Source organism: Oncorhynchus mykiss, chromosome 8 (genome assembly GCF_057628025.1).
Source record: "Oncorhynchus mykiss isolate SJ-2025 chromosome 8, ASM5762802v1, whole genome shotgun sequence".
NCBI lineage: Eukaryota > Metazoa > Chordata > Actinopteri > Salmoniformes > Salmonidae > Oncorhynchus > Oncorhynchus mykiss.
In genome coordinates this window covers 17,434,733-17,455,268 of record NC_143029.1, presented here as the reverse complement: position 1 = coordinate 17,455,268, position 20,536 = coordinate 17,434,733, and the positions used below count along the sequence as shown (strand labels likewise).

The window sequence follows — 20,536 nt, the reverse complement described above, 5'->3', positions numbered from 1 at the left end:
TATGGAATATATGGTTCAAACTACATCAGTGGTGTTGATTTGATAGGTGGCATTACATTTGTTCTCTTACTAACTCTAGGGCAACCTAAAACATCTGGTGCTAGTGGACTCAACCTGCCGCAACCTGCGGAGACTGGCCATGGCCGTGGCATCCCAGAAGGCTGTTCTTTTGGAAGGGCCCATTGGATGTGGTAAAACAGCCCTGGTGGAATTCTTGGCTGCAGTGACCGGACATACCAAAACACCAGAGATTCTCAAAGTTCAACTTGGGGATCAAACTGACAGCAAAGTAAGTGCAGTGATCCAATGTAGCAATCTATAAAATGTACAGTACCAGTCAAAAGTTTAGACATTCAGTTGAAGTCGGAAGGTTACATACACTTAGGTTGGAGTCATTAAAACTCGTTTTTCAACCACTCCACAAATTTCTTGTTAACAAACTATAGTTTTGGCAAGTCGATTTGGACATCTACTTTGTGCATGACACAAGTAATTTTTCCAACAATTGTTTACAGACAGATTATTTCACTGTATCACAATTCCAGTGGATCAGATGTTTACATACACTAAATTGACTGTGCCTTGAAACAGCTTGGAAAATTCCATAAAATGATGTTATGGCTTTAGAAGCTTCTGATAGGCCAATTGACATCATTTGAGTCAAATTGTTTACAGACAGATTATTTCACTTATAATTCATTGTATCAAAATTCCAATGGGTCAGAAGTTTACATACGCTAAGTTGACTGTGCCTTGAAACAGCTTGGAAATGGCTGTAGAAACTTCTGATAGGCTAATTGACATAATGTGAGTCAATTGGAGGTGTACCTGTGGATGTATTTCAAGGCCTACCTTCAAACTCAGTGCCTCTGCTTGACATCATGGGAAAATCAAAAGCAATCAGCCAAGACCTCAGAAAAAACGTTGTAGACCTCCACAAGTCTGGTTCATCCTTGGGAGAAATTTCCAAATGCCTGAAGGTACCACGTTCATCTGTACAAACAATAGTACGCAAGTATAAACAGCATGGGTCCACACAGGCGTCATACCGCTCAGGAAGGATACGCGTTCTGTCTCCTAGAGATGAATGTACTTTGGTGCCAAAAGTGCAAATGAATCCCAGAACAACAGCAAAGGACCATGTGAAGATGCTGGCGGAAACGGGTACAAAAGTATCTATGTCCACAGTAAAACGAGTCCTATATCGATATAACCTGAAAGGGCACTCAGCTAGGAAGAAGCCACTGCTTCAAAACCACCAGAAAAAAGCCAGACTACGGTTTGCAACTATATATAGGGACAAATATCGTACTTTTTGGAGAAATTTCCTCTGGTCTGATGAAACAAAAATGGAACTGTTTGGCCTTAATGACCATTGTTATGTTTGGAGGAAAAGGGGGGAGGCTTGCATGCCGAAGAACACCATCCCAAACGTGAAGCACTGAGATGGCAGCATCATGTTGTGGGGGTGCTTTGTTGCAGGATGGGCTGGTGCACTTCACAAAATAGATGGCATCATGAGGAGGAAAATTATGTGTATATATTGAAGCAACATCTCAAGACATCAGTCAGGAAGTTGGGTCTTGCAAATGGACAATGGCCCCAAGCGTACTTCAAAAGTTGTGGCAACACGGCTTAAGGACAGCAAAGTCAAGGTATTGGAGTGGCCATCACAAAGCCCTGACCTCAATCCTATAGAACATTTTTGGGCAGAACTGAAGAAGTGTGTGTGTGTGAGCAAGGAGGCCTACAAACCTGACTCCATTACACCAGATCTGTCAGGAGGAATGGGCCAAAATTCACCCAACTTATTGTGGGAAGCTTGTGGAAGGCTACCCAAAATGTTTGACCCAAGTTGAACAATTTAACGGCAATGCTACCAAATACTAATTGAGTGTATGTAAACTTCTGACCCACCGGGAATGTGATGAAATAATTAATAGCTTAATTAAATCATTCTCTCTACTATTATTCTGACATTTCACATTCTTAAAATAAAGTGGTGATCCTAATTGACCTAAGACAGGTAATTTTTACTCAGATTAAATGTCAGGAATTGTGAAAAACTGAGTTTAGATGTATTTGGTTAAGGTGTATGTAAACTTTCGACTTCAACTGTACCTACTCATTCAATTTTTTTTCTTTATCTTTACTGTTTTCTACATTGTAGAATAATAGTGAAGACATTAAAACTATGAAATAACACGTGGAATCATAAAATACAATTTAAAAAACCTTTTATCTAGGCAAATCAGTTAAGATCAAATGTTCAATGATGTCCTAGGAACTGTGGGTTAACTGCCTTGTTCAGGGGCAGAACAACAGATTTTTACCTTGTCTGCTCGGGGATATGATGTAGCAACCTTTCGGTTACTGGCCCAGTACTCTAAAGCCACTTGGCTACCTGCCGCCCCATATGTATCATCAATCATGTAGTAACCAAAATAGTATTTTATATTTGAGCTTCTTCAAAGTAGCCACCCTTTGCCTTGATGACAGCGTTGCACACTTTTGGCATTATCTCAACTAGCTTCATGAGGTGCATTTCAATTAACATGTGTACTTTTTTAAATAATAGATTTTCTGCTTAATGCGTTTGAGCCGATCAGTTGTTGTGGCAAGGTAGGGGTGCTATACAGAATATATCCCTATTTAGTAAAAGACCATGTCCATAATATGGCAAGAGCAGCTCAAATAAACAAAGCAAAATAACAGTCCATCATTACTTTAAGACATGCAGGTCAGTTAATCCGGAACATTTCAAGAACTTTTCAAGTTTCTTCAAGCGCAGTTGCAAAAACCATCAAGCTCTTTGATGAAACTGGCTCTCATGAGAACTGCCACAGGAAAGGAAGACCCCAAATTACCTCTGCTGCAGAGGACTCTACTCAGCAAACTGGATGCAGTTTATCACAGTGCCATCCGTTTTGTTACTAAAGCACCTTATACCACCCACCACTGTGACCTGTATGCTCTAGTCGGCTGGCCCTCGCTACATATTCGTCGCCAGACCCACTGGCTCCAGGTCATCTACAAGTCCATGCTAGGTAAAGCTCCGCCTTATCTCAGTTCACTGGTCACGATGGCAACACCCACCCGTAACACGCGCTCCAGCAGGTGTATCTCACTGATCATCCCTAAAGCCAACACCTCATTTGGCCGCCTTTCGTTCCAGTTCTCTGCTGCCTGTGACTGGAACGAATTGCAAAAATCGCTGAAGTTGGAGACTTTTATCTCCCTCACCAACTTCAAACATCTGCTATTTGAGAGGCTAACCGATCGCTGCAGCTGTACATAGTCTATCTGTAAATAACCCACCCAATTTTACCTACCTCATCCCCATACTGTTTATATTTATTTACTTTAATGCTCTTTTGCACACCAATATCTCTACCTGTACATGACCATCTGATCATTTATCACTCCAGTGTTAATCTGCAAAATTGTAATTATTCGCCTACCTCCTCATGCCTTTTGCACACAATGAATATAGACTCATTTTTTCTACTGTGTTATTGACTTGTTAATTGTTTACTCCATGTGTAACTCTGTGTTGTCTGTTCACACTGCTATGCTTTATCTTGGCCAGGTCGCAGTTGCAAATGAGAACTTGTTCTCAACTAGCCTACCTGGTTAAATAAAGGTGAAATAAAAAATGAGTTCATAAGAGTTAACTGCCTCAGAAATTGCGGCCCAAATACATACTTTTTGAATCAGGACTTCATGGTCAAATTGCTGCAAAGAAACCACGACTAAAGGACACCAATAAGAAGAAGAGACTTGCTTGGGCCAAGAAACACGAGCAATGGCCATTACACCAATGGAAATCTGTCCTTTTGGTCTGAGTCCAAACTTGAGATTTTTGGTTCCAACCACTGTGTCTTTGTGAGACGCAGAGTAGGTGAATGGATGATCTCTGCATGTGTGGTTCCCACGTGAAGCATGGAGGAGGTGGTGTGGGGGTGCTTTGCTGGTGACACTGTCAGAGATTTATTTAGAATTGAAGGCACACTTAACCAGTATGGCTACCACAGCATTCTGCATCGATACGCCATCCCATATGGTTTGCGCTTAGTGGGACTTTCATTTGTTTTCAACAGGACAATGACCCAACACACCTCCAGGCTGTGTAAGGGCTATTTGACCAAGAAGGAGAGTGATGGAGTGCTGTATGTATCAGATGACCTGGCCTCCACAATCACCCAACCTCAACTCAACTGAGACGGTTTGGGATGAGTTGGACCGCAGAGTGAAGGAAAAGCAGCCAGCCAAGTGCTCAGCATATGTGGCAACTCCTTCAAGACTTTTCAAGACTTTTTTGGAAAAGCATTCCAGGTGAAGCTGGTTGAGAGAATGCCAAGTGTGTGTAAAGCTGTCATCAAGGCAAATGGTGGCTGCTTTGAAGAATCTCATACAATATATTTCGATTTGTTTAACACTTTATTGGTTACTAGATGATTCCATTTGTATTATTTCATAGTTTTGATGTCTTCACTATTATTCTACAATCTAGAAAATAGTACAAATAAAGAAACCCTTGAATGAGTAGGTGTGTCCAAACTTTTGACTGGTACTTTATATTTTTCCTGGAACTCTAGTGTCGTCCTCTGAGCGCATTCTACTGTTTTTGAATGGTTGATAGGAATGATCTAATCTCTTTGCTGCTTTATTGCAGATGTTGCTTGGGATGTATCGCTGTACTGATATCCCAGGGAAGTTTGTGTGGCAGCCAGGTTCCCTGACACAGGCTGTCTCTAAAGGACATTGGATCCTGTTGGAGGACATTGACCATGCTCCTCTGGATGTGGTGGGTTTTTGCACAGCTGAATCACGCATGGAATTACATGAAGTGACCTGTTAATGTAGTTATTACTGTAGTAGTAGGTTCAAGGCTACAAGGTATTTTATCAAATGAGTTGTATGCCTTGCAGATATCTGTACTCCTTCCCTTGATGGAGAATAAACAGCTGATGATCCCAGGACGGGAGGACTGCATTGAAGTGGCTCCAGGCTTCCAATTCTTTGCTACGAGAAGGTAAGAATGTCATGTGGCCCATGTGTGACCCTATGAATATCGTCCTCCTTTTACACAGAAAATAACTGGGATGTTTTGTGTGTAGAATGTTCCACAGTGCCGGAGGCTGGTACAGGCCACAGAACACCCACGCAGCTCTCTTGGACAAGTACTGGACTAAACTACAGATTGGAAACATGACACGAGAGGAACTGAAGAAGGTGAGACGACTGAGGACATGATCCAATGGAGTCCACATCAATTCCCTGTGGTCTATATAATGACCAGTGTATCCTCTGTTTCAAGTGTGTTTTTTTTCTAGCATGATGTACTACAGAATCCTAATCGCACTGTACTTTATAACCAGTTTTATCTTACTAATGAAGTTCCTGAAGCTAACAGTCGTGTTCTTTGCCTTTGGAAACTTGGATATAATTTGCAATTGAAGCATTGTTTTAATTCTCTTTAAATCTCTCTTTAACTGTTGTTCTTTGCCTGTGCAGGTGCTGGTGAACCGGTACCCTAACCTAACGGTTGTGGTGGAGCGCCTCCTTGACATCTACTGCCAGCTGACTGGAGAGAGGCACCCTGACCCGGTGGCACTGGGCCACACAGACAGTATTCATGCACCAGAGGTGTCTCATCACAGGCTGGAGGACAAGACCACATCCCTGGAGGGGAGGGGACTGTCACTGAGGTAATGGCATGCTATGGCTGCTACCATGTTGTTATGTTGTGTTGCTACCATGCTGTGTTGTCATGTGTTGCTGCATTGCTATGTTGTTGTCTTAGGTCTCCCTTTATGTTGTGTTGTCTCTCTTGTTGTGATGTGTGTGTGTGTGTGTGTTGATCTGTATATATATTGTGTTTATTTTTAATCCCAGGACCCCTTCCTCGCAGGAGGCCTTTTGGTAGGTCGTCAGTGTTAATAAGAATTTGTTCTTAACTGACTCACCTAGTTAAATACAATAAAAATATATGCTCTTATTTTCAGCTCCCCCCTTTTATTTACCTTTAGCTTTTCTGTCTCATTTTGTAGCAATGAGCAATTTATTCATGTTCAGTTCTCATGGTTTATCTGATTCCCACCATAGGTGTCTATACACAATATTTTTCCCGCTGCATTGAAAGATGACACTGTCTCTCTGCCAGTATGAACTGGTGATGAACTCATTGTCATGATTCCCTAGCTGCTCAGATCTACAGTAATGGTCAATCCCCAGATTCAGGTAAACCCAGTGGCCCCATCCATCCCACCACATGCGTCCCAGAGCAGAGGTGGGTTGTGGGGTTTACATTAGGATCTGCACTGGCCCACTGGGAGATGAAATGACCAGGCAGCTAGCCCTCAGGACTTTAATTAGCTTTCCACTGGGTGCTGCTGCCTGCGCTCGATGGCCCATCGATTGGACCGTTCTTTTCTATAGAGCTGGATCCACAGATGCTAGACGTTACACCAGGACAGCCCTTATCATTAGGTAACCAGTTCAGACCTGATCCTCTAATTTTGTGGAGGCCACTTGTTTTTCACCCATTTGTAAGGGTTCATATGGGGAATACCTGTGTGTACGTGTTGGGCTCAGGGCTTTTCCCTTGGTGTAAAATCAAAATGTGAGCATGTTGTTCCATACGCCGCTGTGGGCCACTTGGATAATTATTATTTTAGAGCTGCATGCATCACTGCAGTTAATGTACATAAAGAATGTTGTTTTCATTTGAGTTTGCAACCTGGCCTGCTAAGTAAGCTCTTATGTAGGTCAGGACAGAATGTAGGTCAGGACAACCCTATTGGATCAACTGTTTCTCAGCTGAATCTTTTCTCCAATCATTGATGGAAAACTTAACCTGGTCCTAAATCTGTGTCCTTAAGCCAACTCCTCTGTTTATCATTGCCATATTTATGTAACCCAGGGCTCTTCAACCCTGTTCCTGGAGAGTAACCGTCCTGTAGATTTTCACTCCAACCTTAATCTAGCGCACCTGATTGTAATAATATAGTGGTTGATAAAGTGAATCAGGTTAGTTTCAACTGTGGTTGGAGTGAAAACCTACAGGAGATTAGCTCTCCAGGAACAGAGTTGGAGTGAAAACATACAGGAGGGTAGCTCTCCAGGAACAGAGTTGGAGTGAAAACATACAGGAGTGGAGCTCTCCAGGAACAGGGTTGGAGTGAGAACCTACAGGAGGGGAGCTCTCCAGGAACAGGGTTGGAGTGAGAACCTAGAGGAGGGTAGCTTTCCAGGAACAGGGTTGGAGTGTAAACCTACAGGGGAGTAGCTCTCTAGGAACAGGGTTGGAGTGAAAACCTACAGGAGGGTAGCTCTCCAGGAACAGGGTTGGAGTGTGAACCTACAGGGGGTAGCTCTCCAGGAACAGGGTTGGAGTGAGAACCTACAGGAGGGTAGCTCTCTAGGAACAGGGTTGGAGTGAAAACCTACAGGGGGGTAGCTCTCCAGGAACAGGGTTGGAGTGTGAACCTACAGGGGGTAGCTCTCCAGGAACAGGGTTGGAGTGAGAACCTACAGGAGGGTAGCTCTCCAGGAACAGAGTTGGAGTGTAAACATACAGGAGGGTAGCTCTCTAGGAACAGGGTTGGAGTGAAAACCTACAGGAGGGTAGCTCTCCAGGAACAGGGTTGGAGTGTAAACCTACAGGAGGGTAGCTCTCCAGGAACAGGGTTGGAGTGTAAACCTACAGGAGGGTAGCTCTCCAGGAACAGGGTTGGAGTGAGAACCTACAGGAGGGTAGCTCTCCAGGAACAGGGTTGGAGAGCCCTTATGTAACTTCTACTCTATATTTTACAGAGACCTGCTGAAATGGTGTGAGAGGATCAGCAGTAACTTTGACAGCACCTCTTCTGCCACCGCTCAACATGTCTTCTTAGAGGTGAGCCTCGAGTCACAGCAGCACAGGCTGTCATTGCAATGTTGTCACCCTCCTGCCATTGTTTACTATGTTAAAGAAGATTTCGGGCTTGAACTGTTGTTCACCACGGATCATTTTGAACTTGTCTCTTAGAACTCTGTGGCTATGTAGAACTGGCAAGGTTAGACTCTGTTAAGGTTATTACCTAATCTATGTCAGGATGGAAAATCCTTTAGCCGTAATAGGGCTCGATGTGTTCAACACTTTTTTTCATGGCTCTTTAGGGTTAGCCTCCTGAACCAGGACTGACTGTGGATTGGGTTGGTTGAACAAAGTTTAGTATGGACTGCGAATAGATTCATTGAGTTAGCACAATCCATATTTGAATGGAAAATCAATGTAGCTGTAACAGTGTCAGAAACTTTTAACAATTTGCCGCCCAAAAAAAGAATGCTCTTGTTAACTGTACTGTTTTGCGGCTTTCCCCCCTTTTAGGCCCTAGACTGCTTTACAGCTATGCTATCCCGACCAGAGAGGAGGCTGTGCATGGCTGAGGTCATCGGGAGCAAACTCAACATCTCCAAAGAGAAGGTAAGTCCAGCATCACTGGAAATGATGGGCCTCTGCTGACAGTATATCAAAACCAGTTCAGTACTGATGTACAAGTTTGTCGTACTTTAGGACATGATGTATGATCTACAGTCTCCTGACATAGAGCTAGTCCCAAATGGCACTCTATTCCCTATATAGGACACTACTTTTGACCAGAGCCATTTGAGTGCCATTTGCCACAGGTGCTTTATTGGACTCAGACACGGTGATGGTTGTTGACTGTTGACATGATGGTTGTGTGCATAGAAATAAGAATACATGAATTAATTCTTATTTCTAAGGTTAGAACTTCCAAGCCATTCTATTAATTCTTATTTCTATGGTCGTTTGCCTCTCAGGCTGCACATTTCTGCCAGATGTACCAGCCTGGCATCTCTGTCACAGAGCTGGAGGCCTTGGTGGGCAGAGTGACCCTGGAACGGAAGCAGAACGAAGTGGTCCGCATCTGCAAGTAAGTCAGCAAAATGTGTGACCCTAAATCGAATTAGTTGCCATCTGATGCACTGCAATTTGTTAAAGTCAATTAAGTACCCGGCCACATAAGGGTTAGTAGTCCGATATTTGCCTGCCAGCTGTCGCTTATGGAACACACTGAGTCAGGCTGCCAGCCCTGCCAGTCTGTGCCCGTAACCTGTCTGTTTAGACAATATGGACGTTACTGTCGCTTTGCCAGGCCCAACACTTACCCAGCCAAATAGACTCCCGCTGGTTGATTGAATAAACATTGAATTGATCCCTAACTACACACTTTGATAAACCAGCAAATATTCCAGTCCTCAGCATATGACTAAAATCAAAAACCCTACATCAGAAAGGCACCTTTGGAAATCTACAATTGGGGGGAACAAAAAAGTATATTTGTTGATGAATGTATTATTAATATATATTTTGACCTGCTTTCAAGTATATGCATTTTGAAATTGTTGTAGGTAAAATTTGAGTAAAAGTGTAACCTAACCTATGTGTATCTCAATGTGCACAGTGAGAAGCAGACATTTGCTGCCACGCGGCCCTCTGCAGTGCTTTTGGAACAGCTAGCAGTGTGTGTTACCCAGGGCGAGCCCATTCTGTTGGTCGGAGAGACGGGCACGGGCAAGACATCCACTGTGCAGTACCTGGCTGGAATCACTGGTGAGACGCAACACTCTGCCAGAAAGCTTCTCTCGGACAACATGGTATAGTGGGTACCCACTAACCAACACCTATGTTCCCCTTCTCTCTCGCTCCCTCTCTAGGACACAGGTTACGGGTGGTGAATATGAACCAGCAGAGTGATACAGCTGACCTGCTAGGAGGGTAAGGGAATTAGTCCTTTTCTTGTATGAACTTACACCTATACCAGCATATTCAGACAGGGATATTACCCTGGCCTGCATTGGTACTGAGTAGGCATATTCTCTTCCCTGATCTAAGGTATAAACCAGTGGACCACAAGCTGATCCTGCTGCCCTTGCGTGAGGCCTTCGAGGACGTGTTCTCCCAGACCTACTCCCGCAAGCAGAACCTGACCTTCCTGGGCCACGTGCAGACCTGCTTCAGGGGCAAGCGCTGGCAGGACCTCCTTAAGCTCATGGACCACGTTTGCAAGTCGGCCCTCAGCAAGTCGGAGCTGCAGGAAAAAAACAATGGTACCACCACACTCTGTAGATATTGTTGGCATCCCCAAATGACACCCTATTCCCTAATGGGCGGCATGATAGCCTAGTGGTTAGAGCGTTGGACTAGTAACTGGAAGGTTGTAAGTTCAAACCCCTGAGCTGACAAGGTACAAATCTGTCGTTCTGCCCCTGAACAGGCAGTTAACCCACTGTTCCTAGGCCGTCATTGAAAATAAGAATTTGTTCTTAACTGACTTGCCTGGTTAAATAAAGGTAACATTTTAAAAAATGGCTTCAGAAAGTTTTCATACCCCTTGACTTATTCCACATTTGTGGTGCCTGAATTCAGAATTGATTACATTTTTTAAATCATGTTTTTATCTGTGTACAATACCCCATAGTGACAGAGAAAACATGTTTTTAGACATGTTAGAACATTATTCACATAAATATTCACACCCCTGAGTCAATACTGTAGAAGCACCTTTGGCAGTGATTACAGTTGTGAATCTTTCTGGGTAAGTCTCAAAGAATTTTCCACAACTGGATTGTACAACATTTGCCCATTTATTATTTTTAAACTTAATCAAGCTCTGTCAAATTGGTTGTTGATGATTGCTTGACAACCATTTTCAGTTCTTGATTTTTTTTTGTTCTCTAGATTTTCAGGTACAGTTGAATTCGGAAGTTTACATACACTTAGGTTGGATTCATTAAAACTCGTTTTTCAACCACTCCGCACATTTCTTGATAACAAACTAGAGTTTTGGCAAGTCGGTTAGAACATCTACTTTGTGCATGACACAAGTCTTTTTTCCAACAATTGTTTACAGACAGATTATTTCACTGTATCACAATTCCAGTGGATCAGATGTTTACATACACTAAATTGACTGTGCCTTGAAACAGCTTGGAAAATTCCATAAAATGATGTTATGGCTTTAGAAGCTTCTGATAGGCCAATTGACATCATTTGAGTCAATTGGAGGTGTACCTGTGGGTATTTCAAGGCCTACCTTCAAACTCAGTGCCTCTTTGCTTGACATCATGGGAAAAGCAATCAGCCAAGACCTCAGAAACACAATTGTAGACCTCCACAAGTCTGGTTCATCCTTGGGAGCAATTTCCAAATGCCTGAAGGTACCACATTCATCTGTACAAACAATAGTACGCAAGTATAAACAGCATGGGACCACACAGCCGTTATACCGCGTGGGACCACGCAGCCGTCATACCGCTCAGGAAGGAGACGCGTTCTACCTCCTGGAGATGAACGTACTTTGGTGTGAAAAGTGCAAATCAATCCCAGAACAACAGCAAAGGACCTTGTGAAGATGCTGGTAGAAACAGGTACAAAAGTAACCTGATAGGCCGCTTAGCAAGGAAGAAGCCGCTGCTCCCAAACCGCCATAAAAAAAGCCAGACTACGGTTTGCAACTGCACGTGGGGACAAAGATCGTACTTTTTGGAGGAATGTCTTCTGGTCTGATGAAACAAAATAGAACTGTTGGCCATAATGACCATCGTTATGTTTGGAGGAAAAAGAGGGAGGCTTGCAACCTGACTGGGAATGTGATGAAAGAAATAAAAGCTGAAATAAATCATCTCTACTATTATTCTGACATTTCACATTCTTAAAATAAAGTGGTGATCCTAACTGACCTAAGACAGGGAATTTGTACAATAATTAAATGTCAGGAATTGTGAAACACTGAGTTTAAATATATTTGGCTAAGGTGTATGTAAACCTCCGACTTCAACTGTATATTTTAAGTCAAAACTGTAAGTCGGCCACTGAGGAACATTCACTGTCCTCTTGGTAAGCAACTCCAGAGTAGATTTGGCCTTGTGTTTTAGGTTATTGTCCTTATTTAGTGCCTTGTTGCACACACTGCATGTTTTGGAATATTTTTATTCTGTGCAGGCTTCCTTCTTTTCACTCTGTTAATTAGGTTAGTTTTGTGGAGTAACTACAATGTTGTTGATCCATCCTCAGTTTTCTCCTATCACTGCCATTAAATTCTGGATTTGGCCTCATGGTGAAATCCCTGAGCGGTTTCCTTCCTCTCCGGCAACTGAGCTAGGAAGGACGGCTGTATCTTTGTAGTGACTGGGTGTTTTGATACACCTTCCAAAGTGTAATAACTTCACCAAGTTCAAAGGGCTATTCATTGCCTGCTTTTTAAAAAACAGTTGCCCTTCTTTAAAACCTCCATGGTCTTTGTGGTTGAATCTGTGCTTGAAATTCACTGCTTGACAGAGGGACCTTACAGATAATTGAATATGTGAGGTACAAAGATGAGGTAGTCATTCAAAAATCACGTTAAACACTATGTATGTACATGAACTTTAATTAATTTAAAATCCAGACTGTAACATAACTGAATGTGGGAAAAAATCAAGGGGTGTGAATACTTTTGGAAGGCACTGTAGTGCATCATATAGATACGTGTTGCCATTTGGAAAACAACCAAAATAAGTACCTTCATTCCTTCTTGTCTTGAATAGCTTACTCCTCTACTCTCACTGTGACAGAAATGTGAGTGTTGCCTTAGGCTGTTCTCAGTCTGTTTTTGTGTGCTGATTTCCCCAGCCGCCTTGCTGCAGGAGCAGTGGGAAACCCTGGCCGTGAGGCTGGCTCAGACACAGCAGCAGATCAGAGCCTGTGAGACCGCACTGGTCTTTGCCTTTGTAGAGGTAAAGGTTTACCTAAATTGTCTCACTCTCTCACACACACACACACACACTACATATCCCTGTTGACCACCAACCTGCTGTGATTTTAAACCGTGTGTGTCTCTCTACAGGGGACTCTGGCCCAGGCGGTGAAGAAGGGAGAGTGGATCCTGCTGGATGAGATGAACCTGGCTGCAGCAGAGACTCTGGAGTGTCTGAGTGGCCTGCTGGAAGGCACCGCCGGCTCTCTGGTGCTGCTGGACCGCGGAGACACTGGTGAGGCGCCCACTGCTCTCCATAGCATGTTATGACATGTTATAACACTTTATATCACTGTTGCATTACATGTAATAAATTGCATATTGTTATTGTCATGGCTTTGGTCATGAAGGTATTAACTGATTATGACCTTGGAAATATGATCACTTTGATGCTGCTACTGAAATTAAATGTCTTTTTTTTTTTGTACAGAGCCCCTGGTTCGCCATCCAGACTTCCGTCTCTTTGCCTGCATGAACCCAGCGACTGACGTGGGGAAGAGGAACCTGCCCCTGGGCATACGGAACAGGTTAGAACAAGGGCTGAGCTGGCCTGGTGTTTGACTGAAATGTCTTTAACTTATGAGCATACTGGCAAACCTACTACCTTATCAGGATCTGGCAGCCCAACTAGCTGTTCAGGATCTGGCGGCCCAACTAGCTGTTCGGGATCTGGCGGCCCAACTAGCTGTTCAGGATCTGGCGGCCCAACTAGCTGTTCGGGATCTGGCGGCCCAACTAGCTGTTCGGGATCTGGCGGCCCAACTAGCTGTTCGGGATCTGGCGGCCCAACTAGCTGTTCGGGATCTGGCGGCCCAACTAGCTGTTCAGGATCTGGCGGCCCAACTAGCTGTTCGGGATCTGGCGGCCCAACTAGCTGTTCGGGATCTGGCGGCCCAACTAGCTGTTCGGGATCTGGCGGCCCAACTAGCTGTTCAGGATCTGGCGGCCCAACTAGCTGTTCGGGATCTGGCGGCCCAACTAGCTGTTCAGGATCTGGCGGCCCAACTAGCTGTTCGGGATCTGGCGGCCCAACTAGCTGTTCGGGATCTGGCGGCCCAACTAGCTGTTCGGGATCTGGCGGCCCAACTAGCTGTTCAGGATCTGGCGGCCCAACTAGCTGTTCGGGATCTGGCGGCCCAACTAGCTGTGGTTTGACATGCTGCTCTCTTTCTTTCCCAGGTTCACTGAGCTGTATGTGGAGGAGCTGGAGAATGAAGGAGACCTGCGCATCCTGGTGTCTGACTACCTGAAAGGCCTGAACCCCAATAAGAACGTCATCAACGGGATTATAAGGTCAGGGGTCAGATTACATACTGTCCTCTGTCATATGCATCACATGGCTCATCAAGTTTCCACAAAGTCACGTTGAATGTCATGTCATATTGATTGCTGATTTGATTGTTTAATTGATAGATTTGAATAAAAAACATGTATTTGCTGCTGCAGCTTTTATCTGACGGTGCGTAAGGAGGCTACCTCCAAACTGGTGGACGGGACTGGACACCATCCCCACTACAGCCTGCGTACCCTCTGCAGGGCACTGAAGTATGTGGCAGCCAACCCCTGCTACAGCGTCCAGCGCTCTCTCTACGAGGTAGGAGGCCAGAGCTCTCCCAGCATTGATTTCGACATCCTTTATATTGACTAAATAAGCATACAGTACATTCGGAAATTATTCAGGCCCCTTGACTTTTTCCACATTTTGTTACGTTACAGCTTTATTCTCAAATTGATAAAAAAAAAAAACATCTCATCAATCTACACACAATACCCATAATGACAAAACAAAAACAGATTTTTATTTATTTCTGCTAATTTATTCAAAATAAACAACAGAAGTACCTTATTTACATAAGTTTGGAACCACCAAGACTCTCCCTAGAGCTGGCTGCCTGGCAAAACTGAGTAATCGGGGGAGAAGGGCCTTGGTCAGGGATGTGACAAAGAACCCAATGGTCACTTGGACAGAGCTCCAGAGTTCCTCTGTGGAGATGGTTGCCCTTCCGGAAAGTTCTCCCATCTCTGCAACACTCCACCAATCAGGCCTTTATGGTAGAGTGGCCATACATAAGCCACTCCTCAGTAAAAGTCACATGACAGCCTGCTTGGAGTTTGCCAAAAGGTAACTAAAGGACTCTTCGACCATGAGAAACAAGATTCTCTGGTCTGATGAAACCAAGATTGAACTCTTTGGCCTGAATGCCAAGCTTCACATCTGGAGGAAATGTGGCACCATCTCTACGGTGACGCATGGTGGTGGCAGCATCATGTTGTGGGGAGGTTTTTCAGAGGCAGGGACTGGGAGACTAGTCAGGATTGAGAGAAAAATGAACATAGCAAAGTACACAGAGATCCTTAATGAAAACCTGCACCAGAGTGCTCAGGACCTCAGACTGGGGTGGAGGTTCACGTTCCAACAGGACAACGACCCTCAGCACACAGCCAAGACAACGCAGGTGTGGCGTCTGGACAAGTCTCAATGTCCTTGAGTGGCTCAGCCAGAGCCCGGACTTGAACCAGATCAAACATTTCTTGAGAGACCTGAAAATAGCTGTACAGCTATGCTGCTCATCAAACCTGACAGCGCTTGAGAAGATCTGCAGGGAAGAATGAGAGAAACTCAGGTGTGCAAAGCTTGTAGCGTCATATCAATGACGATTCAAGGATGTAATCGCTGCCAGAGGTGCTTCAACAAAGTAAAGGGTCTGAATACTTAAGTAAAGGGTAAAGGGTCTGAATACTTATGTTGATGTGATTTAAAAAATAATATTTTTTTAACGCATTTGCAAAAAATTCTAAACCAGTTTTTGGCTTGTCTGTATAGGGTATTGTGTGTAGATTGATGGGGGGAATATTTAATCCATTTTAGAATAAGGCTGTCATGTGGAAAAAGTCGGGGTCTGAATAGTTTCCTGAATGCACTGTATATTGATATCCTTAGTAACTTCATTGATTGGAAAATAGGTTCAGATGTGACCAGATTCTCCATCGGTCTCTTTTTCCAGGGCTTCTGTTTGAGTTTCCTTACCCAGCTGGACCGCAGCTCCCATCCAATGGTCCAGAAACTGGTGTGTCAACACATCATGGGGGGAAACATCAAGTGTCTGAAGCAGGTAATACTGCAGGCCTGTAATATGACTTTATTGATTCCATATTTGTATTAATTGAGATTGATGGATAATTAAGAAAAAGCTTAATAATTCCTCAATATGAGATTCCTCAGTAGACATGGTTCTCCCTGTGTTTCCCCACAGCCCATCCCGGAGCCCACGGGGCGGCCCTGCATTCAGATGGAGGGCTACTGGGTATCCCAGGGGGAGATGGAGCCGGCTCTGGACCCCAGCTACATCCTCACCACCTCCGTCAAGCTTAACCTGCGTGACCTGGCCAGGGTGGTGTCTGCTGGGTAAGAAAACTGAGCTCCCCTTTCTGCTGTCCCCCGTCCCCCTGGATCTATCAGTCAACCTAGTCAATACCTGTGGTACAGTCCTAGTAGCCACTGTCTGTTGTATCGTCAACCTGTTGCTGGCACAATGAGCGTCACATGAGTTGTATTGGCTAATATTGGTTGTGTCATCACTGCTGCCGTAAAGATGACATGACTTTCCCACATTGCTGCTGCTGCTGTTGTCGTGGTGGAGAGTAGTTGCCATGACCTGACCACAGGTCAATCGTTCCCAGTGCTCAATTGTTTCTCTGCCCTTCATTACGAGGTTAATTTAGTCTTATCTGGACACATGGGCTCTGTCCCAAATGGCACCCTATTCCCTACACAGTGCACTAATCCCTAGGCTCTGCTCAGAATTTGTGCACTAGGGAATAGGGTGCCATTAGGGATGCATACATGCCCTTCACACTTCAGTCCAAGGAAAATCAATTGCACAATTGAAACACAACTAAAAACAGACACTACCCAATTCTACACGACCTCACCACAGGTCAATTCTACACGACCTCACCACAGGGCAATTCTACACGACCTCACCACAGGTCAGTCGTCCCCAGTAAGTTCTTGATTGTTTCTCTGCCCTTCTTCTCTGGACACAGTTGGCGTCTCAAATGGCACCCTTTCCCTAGTGCACTACTAGTGCACTAGGGAAAGGGTGCCATTTGGGACACATCCATGACCTCTACACTTGAGGTCAGCCAATTCCTCTTCCACTAAGTGCACATTGAAACACAGACACGAACCGGCTCTACTAGAAATATTCTATATTTGTTTGTTCTTCAGGAGCCACCCTGTCCTGATCCAAGGAGAGACCTCGGTGGGAAAGACCAGCCTGGTCAGGTGGATAGCAGCAGCCACGGGGAACCAGTGTGTCAGGATCAACAACCACGAGCACACAGACATCCAGGAGTACATCGGCTGCTACTCCTCTGACGGCAAGGGCAAGCTGATCTTCAAAGAGGGTACGGCCAGTTCTACACTGTAGCCCTGCAGTCAGTGTCTCACACAGACTGTTCTGTTCATGATCACGGTGTAATGTCTTCTTTTTGTGTGTGTGCCTCTGCGTGTGTGTCTCTGTATGTTTCCCCTGTAGGCGTTCTGATTGACGCCATGAGGAAAGGATACTGGATTATTCTGGATGAGTTGAACTTGGCCCCTACTGACGTCCTCGAGGCCCTCAACAGACTGCTGGACGACAACAGGGAGCTGTTTGTCGCAGAGACACAGGAAGTGATCAAAGCGCACCCCCGATTCATGCTGTTTGCTACCCAGAATCCTCCTGGTCTCTACGGAGGCAGAAAGGTACGTGTGACTCGGGCCATAGTGGGTTATTAGGATTATATTGGGATAGTGTAGTTTTGGTTATTTCACAGCCATAAATAGTGCAAGACAAGCAAGCACACATTTTCTACGCTCATTGAGCACCATGGGATCTGTTCCTTCGGGCACAGGAATTAGGATGGTGATGAAAGTGTAATATAATTTCTCTCCCCTCAGGTGCTGTCCAGGGCCTTCAGGAATCGTTTTGTGGAGCTTCACTTTGACGAGTTGCCAAGTGATGAGCTAGAGACCATCCTCTGCCAGAGATGTAGTCTTCCTCCATCCTACTGCTCCAAGCTGGTCAAAGTCATGCAGGAACTCCAGGTGACTGTCTCATATTTAATCTCCTTTCATATGTTAACTCATTGCCATTGGCAATAAGGTAATGGTGTGTTCTAATTTTAGAACTCACTGTGTGTGTGTGTGTGTGTGTGTAGTCTCTTCGCAGGGGATCTACGGTGTTTGCTGGGAAACATGGCTTCATCACCCTGAGAGATCTCTTCCGCTGGGCTGACCGCTATCGGCTGGAGGAGCAGACAGATGCCTCCCGCGATTGGCTGCAGCATTTGGCTGATGACGGTAAGGCCCAATAGGATCACAGCAGCAATTTTGTCCCATCTTATACGACAAACTATCATCTGCTTTTGTCTCTATTGCTTTCTCTGTCTGTTGTTTTTCAGTGGGACTTATGTGTGAAATCATGTTCTACTTCACTTCAATGGTAATGTATTTTCACCTATGTATTTAGGATTGTTGAAGTGTGTGTGTGTGTGTCTCAGGGTTCATGCTGCTGGCTGGGCGGGTCAGGAAGCCAGAGGAGGCCTCCACTATCCAGTCCATCCTGGAGAAACACTTCAAGAGGACGGTGAACTCTGACACCCTGTTCTCAGAGCAACAACTCACCACACAGTTTAGTAAGTAGAGCCTGGTTCTCTCTCTCACACACACACACCAACATGCCCTTTTGCCCCCGACCCAACTGTGTGCATGACCCTGCTCACTCACAAACAGTTCATATTGGGGGAGTATGTCAACAATACAGGAAAGCACTACTGTGACTACAACTGTTCTGTCACAATACAGAATGTGGTATGGAGAATGTTCAACATGAATGTGGAATGGAGAATGTTCAACATGAATGTGGTATGGAGAATGTTCAAGATGAATGTGGAATGGAGAATGTTCAAGATGAATGGAGAATGTTCAAGATGAATGTGGTATGGAGAATGTTCAAGATTAATGTGGTATGGAGAATGTTCAAGATGCATGTGGTATGGAGAATGTTCAATATGAATGTGGTATGGAGAATGTTCAATATGAATGTGGTATGGAGAATGTTCAAAATGAATGTGGTATGGAGAATGTTCAAATTTAATGTGGTATGGAGAATGTTCAAAATTAATGTGGTATGGAGAATGTTCAAAATGAATGTGGTATGGAGAATGTTCAAAATGAATGTGGTATGGAGAATGTTCAATATGAATGTGGTATGGAGGATGATGAATGTGGTATGGAGAATGTTCAAGATGAATGTGGTATGGAGGATGTTCAATATGAATGTGGTATGGAGAATGTTCAAGATGAATGTGGTATCGAGAATGTTCAAGATGAATGTGGTATGGAGGATGATGAATGTGGTATGGAGGATGTTCAATATGAATGTGGTATGGAGAATGTTCAAGATGAATGTGGTATGGAGGATGATGAATGTGGTATGGAGAATGTTCAAGATGAATGTGGTATGGAGGATGATGAATGTGGTATGGAGAATGTTCAAGATGAATGTGGTATGGAGAATGATGAATGTGGAATGGAGAATGTTCAGTGTGAATATGGTGTCTTATAAGGGCATGTAGGGAATGAGAGAAACCTCATAACTCTTGGCTGCACATACATAAATATGTACTTTAGCTGTTGAGACAACAAGGTACAGTGTATCACTATTCCCCATTATGTGGGGTCAATGGAGTGTGAACATGAATATTGAGTGTGAAGTGGATGGATTGTCCATCATGTAGTGTTGTTCTGGAATGATACCACCTCCCTTTGTAACATACTTATCTGCTAATGACTTTGATCAAGTTTATTAGGCTATTTGTATTGGCCAGTGTGTCAGAGTTAATCTGGTTTATTGTGAATGGCAGGTCCGTTCGTGGACAGCTTCGCGGGCGTGCCTGAGGAGTTTCGTCACGTGGTGTGGACGCGGGGGATGAGGAGACTGGCCGTGCTGGTGGGACGGGCCCTGCATTTCGGGGAGTCTGTTCTATTGGTGGGAGACACTGGGTAGGATTCATCCTAAATTCCTGATTGTGGAAATCTCTCCAATTGTCAATTAAATCTGTAATGCGAGCAGTAGGTGAAGTGAATGGGTTAGTACGTACTACAGAAAGACAACGCTCTCCTAACTGTCCACTTCTTGAAGCCAATACAGTAACGTAGTGGTTCCCAAACTGTGGGGCACGCCCCCTGGGGGGAACTCAGTCTGGGGTTCAACTTACTCTTGAAAGTTGTAATAGTATAATGCACAAGGGGCGATTTTGAAATTGAGTATTGCAGCATCAGTTTTCCTATTGTCATGTCAGTCATTGCAGACCTTAGAGAGCTATTTAACTTGTCAATGTGTCAGCTAACATTTTATAGCTAGGTTGTTTAGCCCGTAGATTTTGTAGATGTTCGAGTCACTCTAATCAAATTAGACATGACAAGATGTATGGAATTGCAGGAAACAAGCTGTAAACCTGCTAAATGTTATCTCCGCCAACAAGAGGGGTGTGAACAGTTTGTGTCATGAACAGTGCTTGTGCCCATGGAAGTAGATGTGCGCACGGAGTGGGGCGTGGGATTTTCCCAAATGCTGGAAGAGGAGGCCTGAGTAAAAAAGTTTGGGAACCCCTGCAAAAACGTACTAGCCTAAACCCCCAGAAAGACAGATCAGTTAGAACATACTTTCTCCTCCCCCCAG

General features: G+C 44.4%; 1 protein-coding gene across 3 annotated transcripts in view; it reads left to right on the top strand.

Moving 5' to 3' along the window:
- The window catches only part of LOC110529504 (midasin), a 61,787-nt gene that overhangs the window by 2,674 nt on the left and 38,577 nt on the right, over window positions 1–20,536 (top strand). For all 3 annotated transcript variants that reach the window (XM_036984899.2, XM_036984898.2, XM_090242697.1), the window contains exons 6-29: window positions 80–289; window positions 4,676–4,807; window positions 4,932–5,035; window positions 5,121–5,235; window positions 5,518–5,711; window positions 7,819–7,900; window positions 8,375–8,470; window positions 8,830–8,942; window positions 9,474–9,622; window positions 9,727–9,787; window positions 9,905–10,119; window positions 12,683–12,786; window positions 12,897–13,041; window positions 13,237–13,333; window positions 13,986–14,099; window positions 14,253–14,400; window positions 15,812–15,919; window positions 16,061–16,212; window positions 17,038–17,216; window positions 17,348–17,556; window positions 17,752–17,898; window positions 18,012–18,153; window positions 18,354–18,488; window positions 19,719–19,857. In XM_036984899.2, the coding sequence (XP_036840794.2) occupies window positions 80–289; window positions 4,676–4,807; window positions 4,932–5,035; window positions 5,121–5,235; window positions 5,518–5,711; window positions 7,819–7,900; window positions 8,375–8,470; window positions 8,830–8,942; window positions 9,474–9,622; window positions 9,727–9,787; window positions 9,905–10,119; window positions 12,683–12,786; window positions 12,897–13,041; window positions 13,237–13,333; window positions 13,986–14,099; window positions 14,253–14,400; window positions 15,812–15,919; window positions 16,061–16,212; window positions 17,038–17,216; window positions 17,348–17,556; window positions 17,752–17,898; window positions 18,012–18,153; window positions 18,354–18,488; window positions 19,719–19,857 (3,290 nt within the window). The remainder of the gene's footprint in view (window positions 1–79; window positions 290–4,675; window positions 4,808–4,931; window positions 5,036–5,120; window positions 5,236–5,517; window positions 5,712–7,818; window positions 7,901–8,374; window positions 8,471–8,829; window positions 8,943–9,473; window positions 9,623–9,726; window positions 9,788–9,904; window positions 10,120–12,682; window positions 12,787–12,896; window positions 13,042–13,236; window positions 13,334–13,985; window positions 14,100–14,252; window positions 14,401–15,811; window positions 15,920–16,060; window positions 16,213–17,037; window positions 17,217–17,347; window positions 17,557–17,751; window positions 17,899–18,011; window positions 18,154–18,353; window positions 18,489–19,718; window positions 19,858–20,536) is intronic.